Source organism: Rhinatrema bivittatum, chromosome 1, assembly GCF_901001135.1.
Source record: "Rhinatrema bivittatum chromosome 1, aRhiBiv1.1, whole genome shotgun sequence".
Taxonomy (NCBI): Eukaryota; Metazoa; Chordata; class Amphibia; order Gymnophiona; family Rhinatrematidae; genus Rhinatrema; species Rhinatrema bivittatum.
The window spans coordinates 505431440-505458454 of NC_042615.1; the positions used below are offsets into that span (position 1 = coordinate 505431440).

At 49.3% G+C, this 27015-nt stretch overlaps 1 protein-coding gene across 3 annotated transcripts in view; it reads left to right on the forward strand.

Annotated features, from left to right (window-relative positions):
• The window catches only part of UBA1 (ubiquitin like modifier activating enzyme 1), a 265897-nt gene that overhangs the window by 215721 nt on the left and 23161 nt on the right, over positions 1 to 27015 (forward strand). For all 3 annotated transcript variants that reach the window (XM_029610608.1, XM_029610599.1, XM_029610616.1), the window contains 5 exons: positions 2558 to 2753; positions 17825 to 17899; positions 17996 to 18185; positions 18586 to 18674; positions 18771 to 18863. In XM_029610608.1, the coding sequence (XP_029466468.1) occupies positions 2558 to 2753; positions 17825 to 17899; positions 17996 to 18185; positions 18586 to 18674; positions 18771 to 18863 (643 nt within the window). The remainder of the gene's footprint in view (positions 1 to 2557; positions 2754 to 17824; positions 17900 to 17995; positions 18186 to 18585; positions 18675 to 18770; positions 18864 to 27015) is intronic.

Genomic DNA, 27015 nt, shown 5'->3' on the forward strand with positions numbered 1-27015 from the left:
TATGGCTTCTACTCTGGAAATGGTCCCTTGGGCTTTTTCTTATATGCACCCTTTGCAGGGGGCGCTGCTGTCCCGCTGGGATCCCAAGTCAGAAGACTACAACATGCTATTGCCCTTGCCAGAGCCGGCACGGTCCAGCCTCAGTTGGTGGTTGATACCGGACCATCTCCTTCAGGGGGTGGACTTGGAACCTCCACCTTGGATCATTGTTATGACGGATGCCAGTCTATCCGGATGGGGGGCGGTATGTCAATCCCAAACAGTGCAGGGACGATGATCCCCCTCGACAGGCCACAGGTCCATCAATCGCTTGGAGACCAGGGCGGTTTGGCTGGCCTTGCGTCAACTCCTCCCGATGGTGCACAGTCGGGCAGTGCGAATTCTATCGGACAATGGAACCACCATGGCATATATAAACAGGCAAGGAGGCTCAAGAAGTCGCCCGGTGGCTGCTGAAGCGACTTTGTTGATGGCCTGGGTGGAACGCAGTCTGACCCGCATCACAGCCTCCCACATCGCAGGCGTGGACAATGTTCAGGTAGATTTTCTCATTCGACAACACTTGGATCCGGGAGAGTGGGAGCTGTCGGCCAAGGCGATGCATCTCATAACTCGACATTGGGGAACTCCGCGCTTGGATTTAATGGCGACTCTGCTAAACGTCAAAGCGGCTCATTTCTTCAGTCTAAGGAGGGAACACGGATCGGAAGGGGTGGATGCGCTGGTACTTCCGTGGCCTCCACGCATCCTCCTTTGTGTTTCCCCCGTGGCCCCTAGTGGGAAAGGTTTTAAGACGCATAGAATCCCACCAGGGTCTGGTAATTCTAGTGGCCCCAGAGTGGCCAAGAAGGCCGTGGTTCGCGGATCTGGTCAACCTGGCGGTAGACGGTCCATTGAGTCTGTCATCTCCCGAATCTTCTGCGTCAGGGCCCAGTATCTTTCGATCTGGCGGATCGCTTTTGTCTAGCGGCTTGGCCTATGAGCGGCGACAGCTGAGAAAGAAAGGTTACCCAAAAGCGGTGATTTCCGCCCTCCTTAGGGCACGCAAGACCTCGACGTCTCTCGCCTATGCGAGGGTTTGGAAGGTATTTGACTCCTGGTGCAGTAGGTTAAAGCTGTCTCCTCGGAAGGCCTCATTGGGGCATATCCTCGCGTTTTTGCAGGACTGTTTGAAGATGGGCTTAGCTTACAGTTCGCTTCGTGTGCAGGTAGCGGCCCTGGGCTGTCTGAGGGGCAGGATTGAGGGTTCTTCTCTTGCCTGCCACCCAGATGATGTTCGTTTTTTACGCTGGGTTAGGAATTTACGTCTCCCGGTGAGGGCTCCGTGTCCATCCTGGAGCTTGAATTTGATTCTTCGTGCTCTGTGCTTCACCTTTTGAACCTATCAAGAGGGCCACTTTGAAGGATTTAACTCTCAAGACAGTATTTCCAGTGGCTATTTCATCAGCGCGTCGCGTTTCAGAACTTCAGGCATTGTCGTGCAGGGAGCCGTTTTTGCGTATTTCTGATTCCGGGGTATCCCTACACACGGTACCTTCTTTCTTGCCTAAGGTGGTTTTGGCTTTCCACGTGAATCAGGCGGTGGAATTACCTGCCTTTTCTGAGGAGGATATCCGATCTTCTCAAAGTCGGGATTTGAGGCATTGGGATGTCCGGGCACTTCTACGGTACTTGGAGGTGACTAATGATTTTCGACGGTTGGATCATCTATTTGTTTTGTGGAATGGTCCCAAGAAGGGTCTTCAGGCTTCAAAGTCTACTGTCGCCCGCTGGTTGAAAAGTGCGATTGCTTCCACATACATTGGATGCGGACAGCATGCACCGGATGGGCTTAAGGCTCACTCTCTTCGTTCTCAGGCGGCATCATGGGCTGAAACTCAGTTTGTGTCTTAAGAGATTTGCAGGGCGGCCACTTGGAAGTCCTTACACACATTTGCTAGACATTATTGATTGGATATTAGTGATCTGTCGGCGGATTCTTTCGGTAGCACCCCATTTAAGGCGGCTCGGGTACATCCCAGCAGTCTGGACTGATCCTGGTACATACAGGGAAAGGAAAATTAGTTTCTTACCTGATAATTTTCGTTCCTGTAGTGCCTAGGATCAGTCCAGACGCCCGCCCAAGTCTGTTACTAGAGAGTCCGCTCCTATCTCTTTCTGTTCCTTTGTCTCCTTACAGTTCCTGCAGCTGCAGAGTATCAGTATACGTCTTGATGCGTGGTTTCAGGCAAGTTTTATAGGGTTTTCTCTGTTCATATGGGAAGACAGGTTTGTTTGTGTCTTCCAAGCAATATACTTACTTGGTCTAGTCATTGGTTGAGTTGAAAGTGTTTACTATTCAGCAGCAGTGGATGATTATATGTTTCATTCTGCTTTGATATTCTATATACTGAGGGATCGCAGGTGGCACACCAGTATATCTAGGGGGTGCTTTTCAGCTTTTCTCTGACTCCATCTGCTGGAAGGGAGGCATAACCCAGCAGTCTAGACTGATCCTAGGTACTACAGGAACGAAAATTATCAGGTAAGAAACTAATTTTCCTTTTTGTTTCCTCAGAGATCCCAAATTCATGGAACGAACCCTGAAACTTCCCGGTTCACAGCCCCTAGAGGTCATAGAGGCCATCTACAAGAGCTTGGTGGCAGAGCGGCCCACATCCTGGCAGGGCTGCGTAGCCTGGGCCTGCCGCCACTGGCACAGCCAGTATTCCAACAACATCCGGCAACTACTGCATAACTTCCCTCCAGATCAGGTGGGTGAGTGGTGCTCTGCAAAGCATTCAAAGACCATGTCATGCAAATGCCACAAAAAAAGCTTACAGCTGTCACTCTACATGCCTGGGCTACCCTAAAAGCTTTCACTATTGGCTTCTTGATTAACTTTAAATACTGGTCAGCCTTTTATTGTCATTTCTAAACATCTTTTTTCCTGTTCATACCCCAGATTAGTCCAGAAAAGTGGGTTTATGCATCCCTACCAGCAGATGGAGGCAGAGAACAAAACTTTGAGGCACTGCTACATATCAGAGTGCCAACTGCAGTCCCTCAGTATTTCTCTGTCTTCAGTAGATGGTACAGGTGCAAACCTGCAGTCTGTTAGTTAAAGTAATATAAGATTAGTTTAGGATTAGAGAGAAGATAGACTGAAGATGGAGCTCCCAGCAGAGGTGTTAGGTTCCTTCGTGGGCCATCCCTCTAGTTGAGCAGGAGGGTTCGAAATCCTTGGCCAGACTCAATCCTTGATTCCAGGGGGAGGGAAAGCCAGGGGTCCTGGTTCTCACTTCCCAAAGGTCCTCTCACCCAGGCTGACTGGCTGCAGTATCCTGGAGCTTCTAGAAACAATAAAGCACTAATTTCATTTGCTTTTAGTTCTATATGGTTCAGCAGGCTGTTCCTTAAAGAGCTTAAAAAAAAAAAAAAGCTGAAGCCTGTCTTTTTTGTTGGGATGAGGAGGAAACCACATGGCTGGGGCTGGCTTTTTGGTTTTTGTTTTTTTTTTTTTCCAGCACCCAAAGCTGGGTCAGTGGCAGCTTTATTTTCTCCTGCTTGGGGTTATTTTTAGCCAATGCTGTCTCCTGCTGAGCACGGCAAAGCCTGTCAGGCCTTTGGGGGGAGGTGTGCTCGCCTCAGTGTGGCCCTTCTCTGCTCTGCCTGTGTCTCTGAAGGTGAGGGAGCCTTGACAAAAGGATTAGGAGGCAGATGCGCATATGCTGCAGGTCTTTTGCAGGAGGCCCCCGGGGGGGGGGAGGAGGGGTGAAAGATGGCCATTTTAGCTCCACATGGCAGGAGCCTGGACATGGATGGAGAAGGCAATGACTTCCCCTCCCCCACTTTCTCCTGTGCATCAGGGGCTTGGAGGAGGGGGAGATGTGCCAACGGGATGCGGAGGAGGACCTGGCACCCGTGGGGCAGGGAGACTGCGGCGGATTTTCCTGCAGATTTTGTTTCATTAATGCATGAGGCCAATCTTGCCAGGCAGGAGCTGGTGGCGAAGAGGCCAGCTTCTCAGACAGTCCGAGGCAAGGCTAAGAAGGCACTGGCTGAGGTGCCTTCCAGGTCGGGGGCATTTTGTGTCTTAGGTCTGGAATGATCGCGAGGAGAGGATCTTTCCTCCGAGGATTCCGATGGTGCTGATCTGCAGGGCGGTGATCCGCAGGACCTGCAAATGGACTAGGGCGTGGATCCAGTGACTGACTTGCTGCGGAACCCAGATGCCGTTGAGGTCCCTCTGGCAGAAGGGGGTGACCAGAGGATGGTCAGGTTATTCCGTGAGGAGGAGTTGCAGCCTCTCATCCCTCAGGTTCTGGAGGAGCTGGAGATTAAGGTTGCACAGGATTCCTACAATGAAGGGGTAAACCCAGTGTTCCCTGTACATACCCGGATCAGTCCAGACAGTGGGATATGTCCCCCTTCCAGCTTTAAGCTAGTGCACCCTCTGTTACCCTCCAGTATTCTTCTGACTCCAGCAGATTAGAGTGGCTGAGCTTTGCTTCCCCACTAAGATTTCTGGAAAGCTAGATTTACTAATCTTTTATCTATTTTCTTAGCTTCCTCCTTTTCTTGGATGGATCAAGGTTAGCAGAGTATACTTTTACAAAAATAAACAAACAAACAATTTTTCAGATCCTTTTCTAGGGTCAAGCAATCTAACTTGCAGGCAGAGCTGTTTTTCAGTTCCCCTTATTGTCTATGCCTTGTGGGGGTAAGTTGTGTTAGTTTTATATCTTTGCAGGTTAGATTTCTGTCAGTCTCTCTGGGCTGCAAGTTGGTGGTCCAAACTCTCCTCCATTCCTCCGATCTGACCCGCTGCCCTGAGAAGCCGATTGCCTTGGGGCAGCCTCCAGAGACTAGATATTCCTCCGTGTTTTAAAAAAAAACAAACTGCAGGTCGGAGAGAGGAGTAGTGCCGAAGCGAAGGATTTGTACCCACCCCTCACAGCTACTCACCAGCGGATCCTTGGGCTGCCCCACCCCATCCTTATGCTGCAGTCCTCCAGGTGCTGTGCATGCAGAGCCCGGTTCGCGGCTCTCCCGCGAGGAGATCTGCGTGAGATTCCTCCCTGGTTGGGAGGGTCCCTCGAAGCAGGCAGGAGGAGCAGGTTCGCACACTCAGGCGCGCCTCTAGGTACAGAGGCTGGCCCCGATCCCACCTAGCGTGGGAACGGCAGCCATCTTGAATTCTGAGCCGACTGCTCCTGCGCAGCCAGGAGAGGATCCTGACACTGGTTCTTCACTGTTGCCGCTGATTCTGACACTTGTCATTCCTCTGGACCCTTGTCCACCTGCAGGGGACCTCCCCTCGGGGCCTTCCTCAGGACCACCTCCTTTTTCGACAGACTTTGTGCTGTTGCATAATGCCTATCTGGCCAGATTGGGTCAGCAGCAGGATCCAGCATCAGGGCCGCCTCCTAAGGTGAGCAGAATGTCTGATCCCCCCAGGTCCTAGGGGGCACCCTCAAGGAGTAGGGGCCTCCAGGAGCAGGGGCTCCCCCAGGTGCTTCCAGGGTCCAAGAGGTCAATCATCCTCCTGGGAGTTCGAATCCTCTTCCCCAGGGCCCTCTTCCGGACCCAGACCTGGATGAGCCCTCTCCTATGGCTCAGCTGGAAGGGGATGATCCGAGAGTACTGAGTCTCTTCCAGAGGGATAAGTTGGACCCTCTCATCCCATATGTCCTGCAGGAATTGGATATTGAGGCTTCACAGGACCTCCAGGGCCTACTCCACCAGCAAAGAAGGGGGCCCCCGTGCTGGCAGGTCTATGGCCACCGACAAGGTCTTTTCCTTCTCATCCTACACTACTTCAATTATTATCCAGGGAATGGGATGCCCATGAAGCCTCCCTTAAGGTGGGGCAGAGCTATGGATAAGCTTTACCCACTCCCAGACTAATTTCTGGAGCTTCTCACGGTTCCCAAAGTGGAAGCGGCTGTATCTGCAGTGAAGAAAAGAACAACCATTCCGGCGACTGGAGGTGCCGCTCTGCGAGATCTGCAGGATTGAAAGCTTGAGATCTGCAGGATTGAAAGCTTGAAGTGTACCTCAAGAGAGTGTTCAAGGTGTCTGCTCTGGGCATCAGAGTGGTGATCTGTAGTTCCCTGTACGTACCAGGATCAGTCCAGACAGTGGGTTATCTCCCCCTTCCAGCAGATGGAGTCAGATAGAACTTTGAAGGATGCTTCCTTATAAGGTAGTGCACCCTCAACGTTACGGTGACTGATATGGACACCACTGAGAAGTCCAACTTGAACCAGCAGTTCCTCTTCCGACCTTGGGATGTCACAGTAAGCACAATTGTGGCAAAACAAGGGTTTTGCATGCTTCGTGGTTTGCTACTCTTAACAGTTTTCCCAAGAAAACTTATTTCCTGTACATACCAGATAAGTCCAGACAAGTGGGTTTATTCATCCCTACCAGCAGATGGAGGCAGAGAACAAAACTTCCCCTGTACCGTACCAGGATCGGTCAACACAGTGGGTTATCTCCCCTTTCCAGCAGATGGAGTCAGAATTTTGAAGGATGCTACCTTATAAGGTAGTGCACCCTCTACTAATCCTCAGTATTCTCTTGACTCCAGCAGATGACAGTGGTGGCTTTCGTTCCCCACTGAGATGACTAGAAAGCTATTTTAGGAATTTTCTCTATTTTCCTCAGCTTTCCTTTCTTTTGGATGGATCAAGTCTAATTTAAAAAAAACCAAAAAATTTTGAATTTTCTGAGGGAATTATTTGGAGAGCTTTCCTGTAGCCTCCGCTCCTGTTTTAGTGGGAGCATTCTATGGCTTGCAGGCAGTACTATTTGCAGCTCTCCCCACCCCTCCCATCTCTGTTGTCGGGGTAAGTTTGTTTTTATTTCTTTTTGACAGGTTATTTCCTCTCTTCCTCTCTCCGGGGTGCAAGTCGGTGGTGCCAACCTCTCCCCCTGTGGCTGCTATCCGACCCGCTGCCCCTGAGATGCCATTTTCCTCGGGGCAGCCAGCACAGAGAGGCGTTATTCCTCTGTGCCTTTATCTGTGGGTCGCTGAGGGATAGAGAGAGAGCAGGACTGAAGCGGAGGCTATTACCCGCTTCTTACAGCCACGAACCTGGTGAGCGTAAGGAAGAACAGGTTGAAGCAGAGGGTTTTTCCCGCTTCCCACAGCTTTAAACCTTCCCTGTTTCTCGCGTTAAGAACAGCTGGTTCTTTTGCGGCTCCGTCGGGGTTCCCCATGCCTCATTCGTCCAGGTGCTGCGCTTGTGGAGAGCCCGGGTTGAGGTGCTCCTGTGAGTGGATTTGCACAGCTTGCCTCCCTGGTGGGGAGGGACCCTCTCAACCGCTGGGCTGCTCTGGTTCTAGTCTTCTGTTTAATGGTTCATTTTGCAAGTTTAGTTGACTGTCAAAGTTTGGTACACAATGTACATTTGTTCAAGTTGAAAGGGTTTGATACCTTGATCCATCCATCTTGTCTCTTCAGGCTTTGATATTCTTAATACTGAAGGGTAACAGAGTGCACTAGCTTATACGGGAGCACCCTTCGAAGTTTTCTCTGACTCAATCTGCTGGAAGGGGTACATAACCCACTGACTGGACTGATCTGTGGTACTACAGGAACAAAAATTAGCAGGTAAGGAATAATTTTCTTTTGGAGGGACTGCGTGGATCTCAGAGGGCATTCCCTTTGCCAAAGCAGGTAAAAGAGTCGATTGACCAGGAATGGTATTTCTCAGAAGCTGGTTTGAAGGTGGCCAGGTTGTATCCCCTGCTGGAAGAAACGTTAGAGCTGTGGAAACTGCCGAAGGTGGATGCGGCGGAGTTGGCAGTCACAAAGAAAACCACGTTCCCTGTATGTATCCGGATCAGTCCAGATAGTGAGTTGAGCCTCCTGTCCAGCAGATGGAGACAGAGAAATACTGGAGGGACGCAGGGTGAGCACCGTCCTGATATAGGATACCCTTTCAGTTTTCTCTGTCTCCAGCAGATGCAGGCAGTTGAACCTGCAGTTCCCTAGCATTATCTACCTTTCTTTCTCTTTGGTGATTTCTTTGCTCTTCCATCTGGGTTGATTACAGGATCAAACAAGTATTCAATTTAAAAAAAAAAAAAAGGAAAATCAGACTTTGACAAAGTGAGACAGAGCTGTCTCCTAGCTCTTACTGGGTCCCAGGGGGGATTTTTCCCCTTGAGTATTCAGCCTGGGACCCACTTTCCCAGTGACCTTCAGCCTGGCTGCATGGGGTGATACTGGTGGTCCAGTCACTCCCCCTTCTTTGCCTAGTAGGACCCTGGAGAGGCTTCTGCCTCTGGTTCCACAGCAGGGAGGTGTTCATTCCTCTGCTCTCCTAAAGTTAAAAAAAAAAAAAAAAAAAGGGCATAAGGTACATTTCAGCGGCACTTACAGGGGAAGGAGCGTAGCAGGGCTTGTGCTCTCACTTAGGCTCGCTTTCAGCCAGGCACTGCTTTCTCAGCGCAGGTACGCAGCGTACTTACCCCCACCAGAGTGAATGCCGCTTTCCTCGGCCTGTCGAGCCTGCTTCTCGGCTCTCCCACAATGGGCTTTGCTCTGTCTGCCCGGAGAGGAGGGACCCTCCGGGTATTAAGCGCCATGCCATTTTTTATGACGCTTATGGCCAGGGAGACAAGAACACTTAGATTTTTAGTGAAAGCATAATTTTTTATTTTTCAGTATAAGTATTCTTGGGAGATGCTGATGCCATGTCTCTTACACACTGACTACCAGCATCTCATCGTATAGTCCTTTATTCTGTTAAAATCTTACTGGTCAAGGTAATTAACACATGGCTGTGTTGATAGAAAAACCCCTGAGAGAGAGTGCCTCTGTAGTGTTCGAATGGCCTGAAGGTCCCGCCGTTGGTTTCTTCTTTGTGACCCTATGAATAGGCCTCACCTTTCTGGTGTCAGCTTGACTGTCTTTATAGATATCCAGGGAAATTCTGTAAGTCATGCTCAGCAAGTCACTTAGAGTTTATTCAGCCCAGGCAAGCTAAAGAAAAACAAAGGATTCTGGGGATTTCCTTCTCCATGTTGGTTTTCTGTTCAGGCACACATCATTGGGCAGCAGCTAAATTAGCGGTCCGGGGTCAGGCCGTGAAGCGTGTAGCTAAGCCGTCTCCCTTGTCCCCGGATCTCCCTGAGGGAGTAACGTAGCCCGTTTTTAACCCTTTGCCGCCTGATTTAAACCCCGTGGATTCTCCCCGGGTGCAGTTTCTGACCCCTCTCACGAGACTCTTCCTCCCCCCTTGCCTGGGAAGGTTCAGCATCGTTTTTCCACAGAATTTGTTCTTTTAATGCATAAATCCTTTCTGGCTAGCTTAGAGGAACAGAATGGTTCCCCCCTCTCCCCCCCAGCTAAGATCTCTCGGGTGGCCACCAGACAGAGCCCTAGGGCCCCAGATTTGTCGAGCACAAATAGGGTCAGGACCGTGCCGGATCCTCCAGACCCTCCTCAGCCCTCGCCTCTGCCAGATCCAGACTCAGATTTGGCCCTTCCGAATCCGCCTGCCGAAGAGAATGAATCCCGGGTTCTGCAACTATTTCAATGAGGAACTTGACCCACTCATTCCTTTTGTTTTGGATGAACTTGGCATTGAGGTTCCCCTGGAAGAGCTCCCCACTGCCTCAACTTCACGCACCGTGGACCGGGACTTGGGGCTCCGCCGCATACTTTTCCATTCCACCCCATACTTAAGCAGCTCCTGCTTCGGGAGTGGGAATCTCCCAAATCAGGCCTCCAGGTGGGCAGGGCGATGGACAAGCTTTATCCTCTGCCAGACCAATGTCTGGAGATGCTTAAGGTACACACCACCATCCCAGTGGTAGGGGCCAAGGCGTTGATGGATCTTCAGGATCGGAAGCTGGAGCTTCATCTCAAGAGGATCTTTGAAGTTCTAGCTCTAGGAGTTAGGGCAACAGTCTGTAGCAGTCTCATGCAGCGGGCAAGTCTCAGGTGGGTTCAATAATTACTCAGCACCCAGGACCCTCCTGACTGCAGAGGCAGAACAGGCAGAACGGCTGGAAGCTGCAGTGGCTTTTAGGGCTGACACTCTCTACGATCTCCTCAGGATTCAAGCCAGAGCCATGGTGTCAGCCAGACGGCTCCTCTGGCTGAGGAATTGGGCTGCAGACTCCTCTTCTAAATCACAGTTGGGCACTCTCCCCTTCAAGGGTAAGTTGCTTTTTGGCGAGGACCTGGAACAGCTTATCAAATTCTTAGGCGACAACAAGGTTCATAAGCTGCCTGAGGACCATCCCAAACAGTCCAGGTCATTTTTTCCATCCTCTCGCTTCAGGGGGCAGCGCAGGTACAATAAGCCGAGAGGAACTTTTCAATGAAACACCTCCACTAGATCTCAAGCATGGTCCCAGTCCTTTCGGGGCTGATGACCCTTCAGAGACTGCACTCACCAAGGCTCCGCCGCAAAGCCCTCGCAATAAGATGTGGCCGGCCCATTCCTCCATTCCAGACTTAGGTGGCTGGTTGTCCCTATTTCTCGAGGAATGGGTCAAAATTACTTGGGATCAGTCGGTCCTTGAGGTGATCAAAAGAGGTTACGCTTTAGAATTTGCTCGGGATCTCCCGGACCTCTACTTAATCTCTTTGCAGCACGCGGAAGCGGCCGGCGGTCTGCCAGACTCAACAGGCTTCAAGTGCTCGGAGCCATAGTCCCGGTCCCCCCCTCAAGAGCAGGGATCCAGTCTGTATTCCATCTACTTTGTCATACCCAAAAAGGACGGCACCTTTCGTCCAATCCTGGACCTCAGAGTCAACTAGGGCGCTCAAGGTCCCCCACTTTGCATGGAGACCCTGAGGGCGGTCATAGCGGCGGTGCGCACCGGCGAATTCCTCGCCTCTCTTGATCTGACGGAGGCCTACCTTTACATCCCGATCTGTCCGGACCATCAAAGGTTCCTTCGTTTCAACATTCTGGGACGACACTATCAGTTTTGGGCGCTTCCGTTCAGTCTTGCCACCGCTCCCCGCACATTTACCAAGGTTATGGTTGTAGTGGTGGCCTTCCTCTGGTGGGAGGGAGTCCTAGTCCACCCGTACCTGGACGACTGGCTCATTCGGGCAAAGTCAGAGGAGCTGTGCGTGACGGCGGTCAACCGGGTCTGGTCTGTCCTCACCTCCCTCGGTTGGATAATCAATTTTTCCCAAGAGCAACCTCAAGCCCTCTCAGGTCCTCGAGTTCTTAGGAGCGTGCTTCGACACCTGCATGGTCAAAGTGTTACCTGAGACTCGTGCGCTCAAGATCATGGATCAAGTGCAACATCTGATATCTCTCACAGTTCCCATGGCCTGGGACTATCTCCAGGTGTTGGGTTTTATGGCGTCGCCTATAGATTTGGTTCTTTGGGCTTTTGCGCATATGCGTCCTTTACAGAAAGCCTTGCTGTCCCGCTGGAAGCCGGTCTCTGAGGAGTTTCAAATGCCCCGACGCTCTCAGATATTTACCATCACCGACATAGTTGTGGCTCTCTCACCCACCTATTAAAGGGTATGCCCCTGGAAACTCCTCAGTGGATTATTGTAACGACGGACGCCATCCTCTCCAGCTGGGGAGCAGTGTGTCAGACTCAGTCTATGCAGGGATGCTGGTCCCCAGTTCAATCTCTCTGGCACATCAATCGCCTGGAGGCCAGAGCAGTCCGTCTGGCCCTCAAGGTCTTTCTGCCCCTGATCCGTTGCAAGGTGGTGCAAGTTTTCTGACAATGCCACCACAGTAGCCTATGTCAATCGACAGGGGGGCACCAGTTGTCCGGTGGCTCTAGAAGCCAGCAAGCTGCTCACCTGGGCGGAGTGTCAATTGGATCGATTTGGTAGCATACCACATTGCGGGGAAGGAGAATGTTCAAGCAGACTTCCTCAGTCGTCAACTTCTAGATCCCAGAGAGTGGGAGTTGTCCGGAGCGATGGATCTGATCGTGCACAGGCCCCCACTTAGACCTGATGGCTACTCTGCACAATGCAAAAGCTCCCAGATTCTTCAGCCGCAGAAGGGACCATTACTCGGAAGGGGTGGATGCCTTGGCTCTTCCCTGGCCTCACGATGTTCTCCTCTACGTGTTCCCCGCTTGGCCTCTGGTGGGAAAGGTACTCAGAAGGATTGAACTCCACAGGGGGCCTGGTATTCTCGTAGCACCAGAGTGGCCTCGGAGGCCGTGGTATGCGGATCTGGTGAACCTTGCAACGGACAGTTCTCTTTACCTCAGTCACCTCCTAAACCTGCTCCGTCAGGGTCCAGTATTTTTCGATCAGGCGGATCACTTTTGTCTAGTGGCCTGGCCTTTGAGCGGCAGCGATTGAGGAAGAAGGGGTATAAGGAAGAAGTTATATCTACTCTGTGGGCTCGTAAGCCTTCTACCTCTCTCGCTTACGTTAGAGTGTGGAGAGTGTTTGAGAATGTGTGCGCCAAGTCGAATGCAGGCGCACAAGGCTCCGGTATCCCAGTTCTCTCCTTTCTACAGAATGGCCTTTCTAAAGGTTTGTCTTTCAATTATTTGAGAGTACAGGTTTCGGCTCTCGGATCCCTCTTAGGATATATCGATGGTTACCCGGTGGAGGCCCATCCGGATGTCATTCGATTCCTCAAGGGGGCCAAGCATTTGAATCAGCCTGTTCGGGCTACTTGTCCTTCATGGAGCCTTAACTTGGTGCTTCGAGTCCTTTGCGAGGCCACTTAAGGATCTAACTCTTTCTAGTTTCTATTTGCTCCGCCAGGAGGGTGTCCGAGCTCCAAGCGTTGTCTTGTAGGGGAGCCCTTTCTTCGCTTTTCTGATTCAGGGGTGTCCCTTAAAATGGTGCCATCATTTTTGCTGAAGGTCATGTCTTCCTTTCACGTCAATCAGTCGGTGGAACTCCCTGCTTTTTCCTTTGAGGACGTTGCGAGCACACCTGGTGGTGACCTACGGCGCCTTGATGTAAAGAGTACTACTGCAATATTTACATAGGGAATAGCCACTGCTATTAATTGCATCAGTAGCATGGTATCTTCTTAGTGTTTGGATAATTGCCAGGTTCTTGTGGCCTGGTTTGGCCTCTGTTGGAAACAGGATGCTGAGCTTGATGGACCCTTGGTCTGACCCAGCATGGCAATTTCTTATGTTATGTTCTTAGGTTATGAATGAGTTTTGAGTCTCTGATCATCTTTGTCTTATGGAGTGGCCCAAATAAGGGAAACAAGGCTTCTAACGCTACGATTGCTCGCTGGCTAAAGGAGGCAAGTGTGTCGGTGTATATCTGTCGGGGCTGGATGGTTCCGGAGGGCTTGAAGGCCCATTCTTTGCGTTCACAGGCTACTTCTTGGGCAGAGTCAGTCTCTCTCTGCAAGAAATCTGCAGAGCAGCTGCTTGGAAGTCTCTGCATACATTTGCTCGTCATTATCCTTTCTTTCACAGAATTTTGGATCCGTCTTCTTCCTACCTGATATACAAGGCACCGGAGGTACTCACTATATTGTTCTTTATGTAAGAGCAACTTCTTACCTGTCTGAGTTTCCTGTTCCATTTGAAAGTTAGTTTATTACTTGCTTGATCTTATTCTGGTTCACTTTTTCAATTGCTATTTGTCCGCTTTAGCGTTTATACTGAAGGGACGCAGGGTGAGCACTGTCCTGATATAGGATACCCTTTCAGTTTTTCTGTCTCCATCTGCTGGACAGGAGGCTCAACTCACTGTCTAGACTGATCCATGGTACTATAGGAATGAAAATTAGCAGGTAAGAACCAATTTTCCTATTCCTGTGGCAGGGTCGGCGGCCTTGAAGGATGCCCAGGACCAGAAGCTGGAGATCCTGTTGAGGCTGTTTGAGGTCTCAGCTCTGAGCCTTAGAGCTGCGGACTGCGCTAGTCTGCAGAGGGCTTGTTTCTGCTGGGTGCAAAAGACGCAGGAGAAGACAGCGGAAACCTCTGTGGAGCCTGTGGATGCTCTGTTGGAAGTGGGGGTGGCCTATGTGACCAATGCCCTCTGATATGCTTCACATTTTAGCTAGGAACATGATCTCCACGGTAGCAGAGCAAAGGCTTCTGTGGCTACGTAATTGGTTGGTGGATGTTTGGTCGAAGGTGCAGTTTTATAATCTCCCCTTCAAAGGAAGGTTATTGTTTGGGGAGGATCTAGAGAAGCTGATGAAGCATTTGGAAGATTCTAAAGAGAATAGGTTGTCCAAAGATAAGGGAACTAAGAATACCTTCCTGCCTTGATCTCACTACTGTGAGATGAGATTTCACTCCAGCAGAGGTTCATTTCATATATTAAATTTAATTGCTTAACATAAAAAGGTCTAAGTGATTTACAATATAAATAACATTCATAATAAAAAATATAAATATAAAACACGCAAAACTTAAGCTCATGAACATAAGGATCTACACAGAAAGTTTAGGAAGGCAGCAGTCCTTTCAAGGGACCCGTAGAACAGCCAGAGAATTAGACGGCTCCAGAGATGCAAAGCCCATCCAGTGAAGGCAGGCTGGTCCACTTCTCCCTGGTGGCGGTCGGAGGAAGATTATCCCAGTTTTACGAGGCTCAGACCAGTGGGTGTTGGAAGTAATAATGGAAGGCTACGCTCTAAAATTTTCTAAAACCCCCCCCCCCCCCCCCAAAGACACCTTTGTGGTGTCCTGTTGCGCTATGCCCAACAAGTAGGCAGCGGTGCAGGATACTATGCTGCAGCAATTGGAAACCATCCTTTGGTGCCGCAAGAGGAACATGGTCAGGGAAGGTATTCAGTGTACTTCATGGTTTCCAAGAAGGGGGAGGGCTTGTTTCGGCTCATTCTGGATCTGCAAAGGGTCATTGTGGCATTGCGGGTGCCACGTTTTTGGATGGAAATGCTAGAAACAGTGATTGCAGCAGTGTGCAAAGAGTTTCTGGCCTCCTTGGATCTTACGGAGGTATATCTCCACATTCCCATCAGAGCAGACCTCACGGTGCTAGGGAAGCATTTTCAGTTTCGAGCTCTTCCCTTCAGGCTAGCTGCTGCTCAGTGAACATTCACAAAAGTGGTGGTAGTGGCGTTAGCCCTCAAAAGAGAAGGGATACTGGTGCATTGGCTCATTTGGGAGAAGTCTGAGGTGGAGTATCTCTATTCCATTCGGTGAGTGATGGAGCACTTGGAGTCCCTGAGCTGGGTGATAAACTGAGTGAAGAGCCTTCTGGAACCATCCCAGTCCTTGGGAGCACGATTTGACACCCAGTTAGGCAAGGTGTTTCTTACCCTGGAAAGGGTGCTCAAGTTGCAGTCGCAAGTGGTTCAGCTGAGGGACCTGACCATAAGGTCTGGCATTATCTTCAGGTGCTAGGGTCCATGGCTTCTGCACTGGATTTGGTGCCATGGTGTGTTTGCACACATGCGTCCACTTCAGAAGACACTCCTGTCTCATTTGGAATCAGATGTCGCAGTTTCAGCTGCTGTTACCGCTCCAGGAGGAATCCAGGTCCAGTCTCATGGTGGCTGTCGCAGTCCAGTTTAGAGAAGGGAGTGGATTTGGAGGTTCCGGACTGGGTGGTAGTAACCACAGATGCCAGTCTGAGCGGTTGGAGAGCAATATGTCAAGGCTCTACAACCCAAGGGCAGTGGTCTCTGATGGAAGTGTCCTGGTCAATCAACTGTCTGGAAACAAGGGCAGTCCGGAGGGCACTGTTCTTTCTTCCTTGGATTCAGAGACGGGCAGTACGTGTGTACTCTGATCAATCAACAGGGCGGAATAGTCGCTTGGTGGCTCAGGAGGTTCATGAACTTTTTGCCCAGGCAGAACTTCATCTAGCAGCACTTTTCATCCTCTCATGTGGCAGGTGTGGACAATGTACAGGCAGATTATCTCAGCAAACAGCTGGACCCAGGACAATGGGAGCTGTCAGCGGAGGCCTTTGTACTCATTCGCGCAGGTGGGGCGAGCCATGGCAACAAGGAAGAATGCCAAGGCGACCAAGTTTTACAGCCACCAAAAGAATAACTGCTCCGCAGGGATCAACGCCCTAGTTCAGCCATGGCCAGAAAGGCCATGGCTGAACTAGGGTGAGTGATCCTGGTAGCGCTGGAGTGGCTGCGCAGTCTGTGGTTTTCAGATCTGTTTCAGCTAACAGACGGGCTAGTTTGGTTAAAACAGCTGAGGAGAGTTATACGTCAGAGACCCATCTTGTCAGAGCAGGCAGATCACTTCTGTCTAATGGCTTGGCTCTTGAGAGGCGATGTTTTCGCTTGAAAGGATATTTCGAGCCACTGATTACTACTGTTCTTCAGGCTAGAAGATCTTCTACTTCTTTGGCATATATCAGTCTGGAGAGTTTTTAGTCCTGGTGTGGGGTCCATGACTGATCCTTTCCAAGCGAACATCACCCAGGTCTTGGCCTTTTTGCAGGAGGGCTTGTCAAAGGATTTGGCCTATAATTTTGTCAGAGTCCAGGTGGCAGCCTTGGGAGGTTGCAGGGAAGACAGCATCTTATCCAGAGACCAGTGTTTTCTGAAAGGAGTGAAGCATTTGCGTCCTCCAGTCCGTAGTCTGTCCTGAAACCTTAACTTGGTTCTGTGAGTGCTGTGGTCCTCCCTTCGAACCTTTGTGAAGGGCTGCTTTGAAGGATCTTACCCTGAAGGCGGTGTTCCTGATGGCGATTTGCTCGGCGAGACTGATTTCTGAGCTCCAAACCTTATAGTGCAGAGATTCTTTTTTGTGAATTTCTGATGGTCTCATTGCAGGTAGTTCCTTTTTTGCCCAAGGTAGTTGTGTCTTTATCTTAGCCAGACGGTGAAGCTGCTAGGGTTTTCTCACCTGATGTCCAATTCTCCTCATGCGGGGAGCTTCATCTTTTGGATGTGCGTCAGGTTCTCATATCTCAAGTTGACCAATGTATTTCGGTGCTCAGACTATTTTGTGTTCAGTGGACCAAAGAAGGGTTGCAAAGTGGCTAAGAGTACGATTGCTCGTTTGGTTGAAGGAGGCTTTAGTTTCGGCTTACATAGGTAAAGATCAGTCGATTCCTGAGGGATTACGTGCGCATTCTACTAGGGCACAAGGCAGCCTCCTGGGTGGAGTGTCAGTGTCGCCACAGGAGATTTGTCAGGCAGCAACTTGGTCCTCTTTGCACACTTACTAGGCATTACCGTTTTGATGTCAGGCCCCCAGAAGAGGGCTCTTTTGAGTGGTACTGCATGCAGGTTTTTCAGAATCCCACCCAGGTTAGAGGGGCTTAGGTACATCCCACTTCTCTGGACTGATCTGGGGTATGAACAGGAAAGAAATTGGTTCTTACCTGCTAACTTTCGTTTCTGGAATATCACAGATCAGTCCAGAATCCCGACCCATTATGCTTTTCGAAAGATCTCCTGATTCTGGACGCTCCTAGTGATGCAGACTTAAGTTGTGTGCTGCAGAATAATGTATATAGTTCTCACTTGTTTGAGAATCAATTCTTTTTCTTGCCCTTAGTTCTGGGGTCAGTTTGGTTGGGAGTTTGCAACTTGTGCCCCAGCTTTTTTTTTTTTGAGGAAGAGATCCTGAAGGTTATGGTTAGACATCTTGGCTTGGGTACAGGTCAATACTGAAGGACTGCAGGTGGCACACTCAGATATGTAGTAGTGCCTCAGCGTTTTGCTCTCTGCCTCAATCTGCTGGTAGGGATGCATAAACCCACTTGTCTGGACTGATCTGTGGTATTCCAGAAACAAAAAATAGGTAAGAACCAATTTTCCCATTGGCTTTCTTGTAACTAATTTTACTCTACTTCCTGCCATAGCTGCTGTGTGTCTGGCAGTTGCATGATCTGTTGATAGAGGGGCTGAGAAGGCCTGTTTCTTGCTGAATAAGCAAAGCCACTTTTTTTCTATTACAGTTGACAACCTCTGGTGCCCCCTTCTGGTCGGGCCCCAAGAGATGCCCTCACCCCTTGCTCTTTGATGATAACGTGGTAAGTGACACAAGAATGGGGAGGATGGGAGGAAGCATGATTCCAGGAGATCTGATGACACAATAGGTGCCAAGCCTAACTTAACTCTCTCACTAGGACTTGCATCTGGATTACATCCTGGCGGCCGCCAATCTGTTTGCCCAGTCATATGGTATTGCTGGTTCTAGAGACAGAGCTGCAGTAGCTGAGATTGTGCATGGTGTGAGTGTCCCAGAATTCACTCCCAAATCTGGTGTCAAAATCCATGTTTCAGATCAGGAGCTGCAGAACTCTAATGCTTCCATTGGTAAGAGCACCTGGGGTAGTTGAGGGAGAGGAGCTGTTACTCTATCATTTTTCACATCCTTATGATGTAATTGCTTGTTTCTTCTACAGTAGCTAACACTATTTCTAACTGGTTTGGGGACTTTTTTTTTTTTTGCTTTCTTCCTGGTTCTTGCTGGCTGTGACCTAGATTCTGTGACTTACCTCTCGTGTAATGTCCCAGGGTTGGCATCATTTTCTGCATTAGAAATAAAATAAATAAATAAATAAAGCTCTTTGGTGCTTCATGTGCAGAGAAACTCTAAAAAAAAAAAAAAAAAAAAAGTGGGGAGACAGATTAATTTAGGGGATGTTTTACTTTAGTCAGTTGGAGTTTTCCTTCTTCTGTGCACCATTAAGTTGGTTTCGTCTTTGTCTACCAGATGACAGTCGATTAGAAGAACTGAAGAACACCCTCCCCAGCCCAGAAACTTTGGCTGGCTTCAAAATGTTCCCGATACACTTTGAGAAGGTAGAAGTGATGCTTGCATGGGGAGGGGAATTGCGGGCTGCTGCTTAAGTCCCCCTTCCACTCTTTAATTCATTCATTGCATTTCTCTCACTTTAGGATGATGACACAAACTTTCATATGGATTTCATTGTAGCTGCCTCAAACCTGCGGGCTGAGAACTATGACATCCCTCCAGCTGATAGGCACAAGGTAAAGAGACCAAGCCCCCAATGGACTTAACTGTGCCCTGCCTCAGTTAAAGCTGAGGATCCGTCAGCATCTGTGAGGCCTTCAGTACTGTCACTGTGACTATGTAGTTAATGTTTATAGACACTTCCTGATAACAGGCAGATGCTTTTCTACAGCTGAAATACTTAGTTCCCTGTACGTACCCGGATCAGTCCACACAGCTGAAATACTTAGATGTGGTCATTGGCTTAATGTTTCTTCCCAGTACATCCTTAAATATTAGACTACTTAAGACTCCTTGGATGGGTATGTAGCCTCATCCCTGAGGTCATGGAGAAGGCAATGTTGGAATTTCATGTTTCCTATTCATATCCAGATCAGTCCAGACAAGTGGGTTTTGCATCCCTACCAGCAGATGGAGGCAGAGAACAAAACTTTGAGGCACTGCTAGGTAACAGAGCGCCACTTGCCAGTCCCTCAGTATTTCTCTGTCTCCAGCAGATGGTAGAGGTGCAAATCTGCAGTCTGACAAAAAAAGAAAAAGAGATTTTGATTTAGGACATTGGACTGAGGCTCCCTGAGGTGTTAGGTACCTTTGTGGACATCCCTTGGATTGAGCCGGATGACAGGGGGTTTGGAAACCTCTGCCTTCTGTAGTCTGCTGCTTCCAGAGGCATTGATAGCCAGGGAACTGGCTCCCTCTATAACTTCAAGGTCTTCTCTTGCAAGCCACTGTCTTCTGGTCAGTGAAGTAATTATTTCTTTTAAATTAAGTTAAAAAACAAATTGTGTTCGGATCAGGGGATTCAGTTGGTGGTTCGGTGACCAGGGCGCCTCATTAGGAACTGCCAGGGTCAGCAGGAGGGAGAAAAAGGAGCCCACTGTTGGTTTTTCCCCGGTGGGGGAACTGACTGTGTGGAGCAGGTGGGCCATGTGTCACTCGGGCTGATGCAACTGCACGACTCAGCTACATGTGCAGCCTGCTTTGGGGCATCGGAGCATTCTGGCTGCGATTGTCGTTAGCAGCCGCATGAGAGATGGTGCTGAAACTGCATATGGCGGCATGCAAGGCATGTGGGCTCAGGTCGGCGAGGCTCATTCCCTGTATGTACCCAGATCAGTCCAGACTCTTGGGTTTTGCCTCCCCTCCAGCAGATGGAGACAGAAGTTTTAACGGACTCCATTCTATACTCCTGAGGTGCCACCTAGAGTCTGTCAGTATTTCTCTGTCTCCAGCCTGGGTTTCGTGTTAGGTTTTTAGGTTGTTGGTATTCGTTCCTTTGGGAATCTTAAAGACAAGGATTTAGTAAAAAAAAAAAAAAAAAAAGACAGAGAAGATATCTTTAAGCCTCCCAGGGGGTTGCTAGGTCCTGGTGGGAGCATCCCCCCTGGTAGTAGAGGCTCTGGAGCAGAGGGTTGGGAGCCCTGTAACTGCCCGCGGCTGAGGGTGATACCAGGGAACCCGGTTCACTCACTCTCTGAAGATCTGCACACAAGGAAAAAAAAAAAAACCCACTGAGGTGATTTATTTAATTTCTGAGCTGGCCTAGCTGTCTCTTTCGGCCTTCCTTTGTTTTCAGTTTCTATGAGCTCACGGAGGTTTGTCTTGGTCGCGCTGGTTCTTTTATTGGGCCCCGATCCTAATTTAGCTCGAGGATAATGCCGCATGGTGTGGCCTGCGGGCCGGAGTTTGTACCGGTTGCTTGTCGGGAGGGCCCTTTGCCCTCACTGTCACAGGGGCTACCGCCGCCATTGGTCGACCTCAGTGACATAGTGAGGGCAAAGGGCCGTCGGCGCCATTTTCACTACTGGCAGCAGACAGCCCAAGTCCAGGAGATCGCTCCCGGACCGCTTCTGGACCCCCGCTGGACCACCAGGGACTTTTGGCAGGTCTTGGGGGGGGGGTTAGGAGGGTGGGGGGGGGGTTGTTAAGATGTTTACTTTTTTTTTTTTTTTTTTAATTTATATTTTTATTGACACTTTCCAATCAAATAATACAACCGGAGTATGTGTAACACAGCATGTAACTATGTACATTGTACAATAAACTGACTCCATTATACCATAGTATCTTTGTTTTGCATGTTTTTATCCCCCCCCCTTTCCTCCCCCCCCCATCCCTCCCCTTCCCTATGTGGTATCTATGATGTCCCCGTAACAGCAAGCCCACACATCTTGTCACCTTACAACCGCACCCAATATCTCATTGTGGACATTTCCCCCATCATCCCTCACCGAAAACCGTGCCCAGAGGGTAGACAGTATTCCCCTTTCCCAACCGGCATGTCTATCTTTTAGCACAATGGATACTCAAGATGTTTACTTTTTTATTAAAGATTTGTCTATGAGCCAGATGCAGCCATCAAAAGAGCCACATCTGGCTCGCGAGCCATAGGTTCCCGACCCCTGTCCTAGTGCCTTCCCATTGCCTAAGAAAATTCCCTGTACAATCCCGGATCAGTCCAGTCTCCTGGAATTTTTCCCCCCTCTAGCAGATGGAGACAGAGCAGTTACCATAGCATTGCTCTGCCTATAAATAGAATGGTGCCACCTACAGTCTGGCAGTATTCTTCTGTCTCCAGCAGATGGGGAGGTGCCAAACCTACAGTCTGGGCTGTGTGCTTACTTGGTTATTCTTGTGTTTAGTTTAGGGGGTTTTTTGTTTTCTGCCTTGTTTAAGCTTTATTTAAAAAAAAAAAAAAGAGAGCATAAGAAAGCAGCTTGTGGCAGCACAGTGATCGTTAGCCTCCCAGGTGGTCATTAGGTTCTGAGAGAACCATCCCACGCTGGTCTGAGGTAGCTGCTTCACAGGGTTGAAGGCCCTACTTATTTTCTCAGCAGCTGGGTGCAATACCGGGGAGCCCGGCTCACTCCACCTGGGCAAGTTTTATAATTTAAAAAAAAAAAAATTTACTTTAGTCTTCACAAGCGTTGTGTCTCTCTCTCTCTCTCAGCACAGTGTTAGCTTTTTGTTTTTGACTATTTCTTCACAATTTGTCAGTTTGTTGTATTTTGTTTAATTTAACTTTTCTGTCATAAATCAATGCTACATTAGTCAGTTTGCCATGCGTGAATCTCTAGGGAGGATCTTTGCTATGATTGTATCCCAGATGGGGAGGGGTCGTCGGGAGCCAGAAAAAATACTAATTCTGCAAAACTAGCAAAAGCAAAGTCTGCCCAAGTCCTTGTGGGGACCTCTGCTGCAATTCACTCTAAAGCTGATCAGTTCCCTTTCAATGCAGAAACGGGGGCTCTTTTTCAGTCTTTCAGGGTTGTGACTAGTGCAGTGCTGGAGGAAAGGATTTTACTTCCTCTTTTCTCCCCAGCAAGGTGTTCCAATGGACAGGGAACCTTCACATCCTATTTCCCCTGCCATGGAGGATAGCCCCGAAGGGGGCCTTTGACTCCTCTTCCTCCTCACAATTTGTGGTGGTGTTCAGAGAGGAAGTTAGGGAAGCTGCAATCTGGTAAAAAGATTGTTTCTCAGAGTTCTAAGTCCTCTGCTAAGAAACGGTCTACCCCTAAGGGAGGTGCGGAGCCTACTCAGCCTAAACGCATCCATCGGTCAGGGGTTTCCCAGATTACGTCAGATACTTCTAGTCAGGACACTGATCCAGATGACCCAGACCTCCAGCCCAAACCCCCGCAGGGGGTGGATGTAGACTGATTTACAGCACCATAGCGTAATGCGTGGGACACATGCTGCGGAGGGGGGATGACCCAAAAGCGGTGTGCCTTTTTAGAAAGGAGTTGGGTCCTCTTATTGCTGCTATTTTAGCTGAACTGGGCATGCTATGGATCCTGTGTTGCTGGGTCTGAGAGGCCCTGCTTCTTCTTTTCGTCTTCATTTCTCGGCTACAGATTTGCTTTTCCGAGAATGGGATACCCCGGATCTGGGTTTGAAAGTGAGTAAGGCCTTGGAAGCTATATCCTCTGCCAGAGGATGCTTTAGAGCTGCTTCAAGTACCCAGGGTAGATGCGGCAGTGTCCACTGTTACCAAGAAGACCACAATTCCGATCACTGGAGCTACAGCACTCAAGGACCTGTAAGACAGGAAATTAGAAGTGCAGCTTAAAAGGATTTTTTAGGTTTCTGCACTGGGAGTGCATGCGGCTATTTTTAGCAATTTCACCTTACGAGCGGGTCTCCGCTGGTTTCAGCAATTGCAAGCTAATGCTGACTTATCGGATGAAGAGGCGGTCCAGGCAGGTCGTCTGGAAGCTTCGGTGGCATGCAGCGCGGATGCACTGCATGATCTTTTGTGCACATCGGCCAGATCCATGGTTTCAGCTGTCTCAGGTTGTAGGCTCCTCTGATTGAGAAACTGGTCCTTGCCCTTCAAAGGCAAACTACTTTCGGTAAGGATCTAGAAGATATGATCCAATCTCTGGGTGAGAATAAGATTCATTGGTTACCAGAGGATAGACCGAAATCCAGAGGTTCCTTTGCCTTTTGGGCCAGATTCAGAGGGAATCAAAGATTTCGCCCATCTAGACTGGCCGCGGCCCCTTTTTGGCAAGCTCCTAACAGGCAACAGACTTGGTCCCAGTCCTTTCGGGGCTGTCAATTTGGCAGACCTGGTAACTCCCAGTCTGCTTCCAGTGCAAAAGCATCACAATGAAGGGGTGCAGGTCCATTCCTCTGTGCCGGAGATAGGGGGCAGGCTGTCCCTGTTTTATGAGGAATGGACCAAAGTAACGACGGACCAGTGGGTCCTTACCGTGATAAGAGACTGCTACGCTTTAGATTTTGCATGGCGTCCTCGGGACCGATTTCTAATTTCTCCCTGCGGTTACGAAACCAAAAGAGCGATGCAGGACACATTTAAATGACTTCTGCAACTAGGAGCCATCGTCTGCCTCCAGAGGCAAGAAGGAAGGGCTGTTACTCCATTTACTTCATAGTGTCAAAAAAAGGGATCTTTTTGGCCCATTCTGGATCTTGAGTGTAAACATATGTCTCCGGGTTCCCTGGTTTCGCATAGAGACGCTTCGGTCTGTCATTGCCTCGGTTCGCAAGGGAGAGTTTCTAGTATCCTTAGACATCACAGAAGTGTATCTTCACATAAGCATTCGGTCAGACCACCAGAGATTTCTTCGGTTTTCAGTTCTACATCAGCATTTTCAGTTTCGGGCTTTATCCTTCGGTCTGGCTACAGCACCCAAGACATTCACCAAGGTGATGGTGGTGGTGGCAGCCCATCTCCACAGAGAGGGGTTACTGGTGCATCCTTACTTGGACGATTGGCTGATCTGTGCAAAGTCAAAAGCTCTTGCCCAGGAGGCAATTCAGAAAGTACTTCAGCTTCAATCCCTAGGCTGGATGTTCAATCTCACCAAGAGCCAACTTGAACCCACTCAGTCGTTGGAATATCTTGGTGCTCTTTTCGACACTTAGCAAGGCAGAGTTTTTTTCTTACCATGGAACGCATCTCCAAGCTGCAAGTCCAAGTTAGAGGTTTAATGCTCAAGCACCCACCCAGTGTCAGAGATTATTTACAGGTTCTCTGGTCGATGACTTCAACATTAGAACTGGTACCCTGGGCCTTTGCTCATATGAGACCTTTACAGTCTGCATTACTTTCCCGATGGAACCCAGTCTCCAAGCTTTTTCATCTACCTGTACTGCTTACGGAGACAGTGCGAGCCAGTCTCGATTGGTTAGTGACAGACAATTTAACCCAAGGAGTTCTTCTGGAGGTGCCCCACTGGACAATGGTCACCACAGATGCCAGTCTCTCAGGTTGGGATGCGGTATGCCAAGGAAAATCAGTGCAGGGACTTTGGTCCCCCATCGAATAGCTCTGGTTGATCAATCGACTGGAAACCAGGGCGGTATGGTTAGCATTGCAAGTGTTCCATCCTCTCCTCCAGGGAAATGTCAGAATTCTCTCAGACAAATGCGACAACGGTGGCGTACATCATTCGCCAAAGAGGAAACAGAATTCAACCAGTGGCAATAGAAGCTCGCCAATTGATCAGCTGGGCAGAGCTAAACTTGGTAAGTATAGCAGCGTCTCACATCGCTGGCGTGGACAATGTGCAGGCAGATTTTCTCAGTCGTTACTGTATAGATCCCGGAGAATGGGAGCTAGCAGAGATAGCCTTTCAACTCATATGCGATGCATGGGGCACACCCAGCATGGACCTGATGGCAACTTTTCGGAATGCCAAAGCACAGAGGTTCTACGCTAGTCGCAGAGAGACGGCAGCAGAAGGGGTAGATGCCCTAGTGTTGCCTTGGCCCACCGAGGTTCTGCTATATGTCTTCCCACCTTGGCCATTGATTGGCAGAGTGCTCCGGCGGGTAAAGATCCATCCAACAGAGGTCATTCTGATAGCTCCAGAATGGCCGAGACGTCCCTGGTTTGTGGACCTTCTCAATTTCGCGGTGGACAGTCCTCGGCGGTTTCTGGTTCTCCCAGACCTGCATCAAGGGCCTGTTTTTGGAGGACATCTATCGCTTCTGTCTAGCGGCATGGATTTTGAAAGGCAGAGGTTAATTCGCAAAGGCTATTCTCCGGCTGTGGTAGCTATGCTTCTCCGATCGCATAAGACTTCTACCAATCTCACTTCAACCAATCTGAACAATGACATTTCTACGATCTCTTGAAATTCTAAGACATAACGAGTTAGAGCATAGTTAACTGCTTATTAACTATTTGTCCACCCTATTTCACTAACTCACCTGTTAGACTCATCCCACTTACTTCCTACCCAGCCACCCCACCCTCTAACCCCATTCTAATTGTTTCTGAACTTTATCACGAATGTATAAACTGACTGTAATTTACTTTCTGTAAACCATTCTGATGCCAAAATCGAATGACAGTATACAAAACATGACAAACAAAATGTTAGAGTATGGAAAGTTTTTGAGTCTTGGTGTTCGGACTGTGAGGTTGCGCCTACCCGGATATTCTGTGTTTTTTACAATCCGGTCTTTCTAAAGTGTTGTCATGTAGTTCTCTCAGAGTGCAGGTTGCAGCACTTGGTGGTTTGTGTGGTTCCATCCAGGGTGTAGTGTTAGCGGCACATCCGGATGTAGTTCGATTTCTTAAGGGAGCAAAACACTTGCATCCTTATGTCGTGGAGTTTGAATTTAGTCCTCACTGCTCTTTGCTCAGCGCCTTTTGAGCCTTTGAAGAGATTGACTCTAAAAGATCTTACCTTAAAGGTGATTTTTCTGGTAGTAATTACTTTGGCTCGTAGGGTGTCTAAACTCCAGGCGTTTTTCCTGTAGGGAACACTTTCTGCAGATTTCAGATTCTAGCATTTCTTTAAGGACTGTTCTGTCTTCCTTGCCAAAGTGGTTTCCTCTTTTCATGCCAACCAATCGGTGGAGCTGCCGGCCTTCATGGACTTAAACCATTCAAATCCTTTGGCTAGCGACTTGCGGAAGCTTGAAGTTCGCAGAGCTTTCCTGCGTTACCTTGAGGTTACCAATGAGTTTCGTGTGACTGACCATCTTTTTGTGCTGTGGAGGGGTCCTAAACGAGGACAGCAGGCATCCAAAGCTACTATAGCTTGTTGGCTAAAGGAGGCTATTAGTTCGGCCTATTTCCTTCATGGTAAATCCCTTCCTTCGGATCTGCGTGCCCTCTCTAGACATTCACAAGCGGCGTCTTGGGCAGAGTGTCAGATGGTATCACTGCAGGAAATTTGCAGGGCGGCTACATGGAAATATCTGCATACTTTTGCGAGACATTACGGATTGGATGTCCAGGCTCCAGTTTCAGGAGGATTTGGAGAGGGAGTGCTTCGAGCGGGCCTCTCCGGATCCCATCCCAGGTGGTAAAGCTCTGGTACATCCCAGGAGTCTGGACTGATCCGGGTATGTACAGGGGAAGGAAAATTAGTTTCTTGCCTGCCTCCATCTGCTGGTAGGGATGCAAATCCCACTTGTCTGAGGGGAAGTGACGTCAGCCTTCCGATATGGACGCTTGAAGCGTTAGCTCCCTCCACGCTTTCACAACCACTATAAAAAACAGCGATTTTATAACGTGATTGACGATCCAATTTGCTGTAATCTGTTGCACAATATCCCAAGCATGGCCTCCAGAAAAAAACCGGTAGATTTAAAGTCTTTCTCGTACGAGGCGAGCGGATCGAGATTTGCGGCCCTGTGGGACGATCCCGGCACGGAGGCTGATAAGATGGATACCGAGGGCTG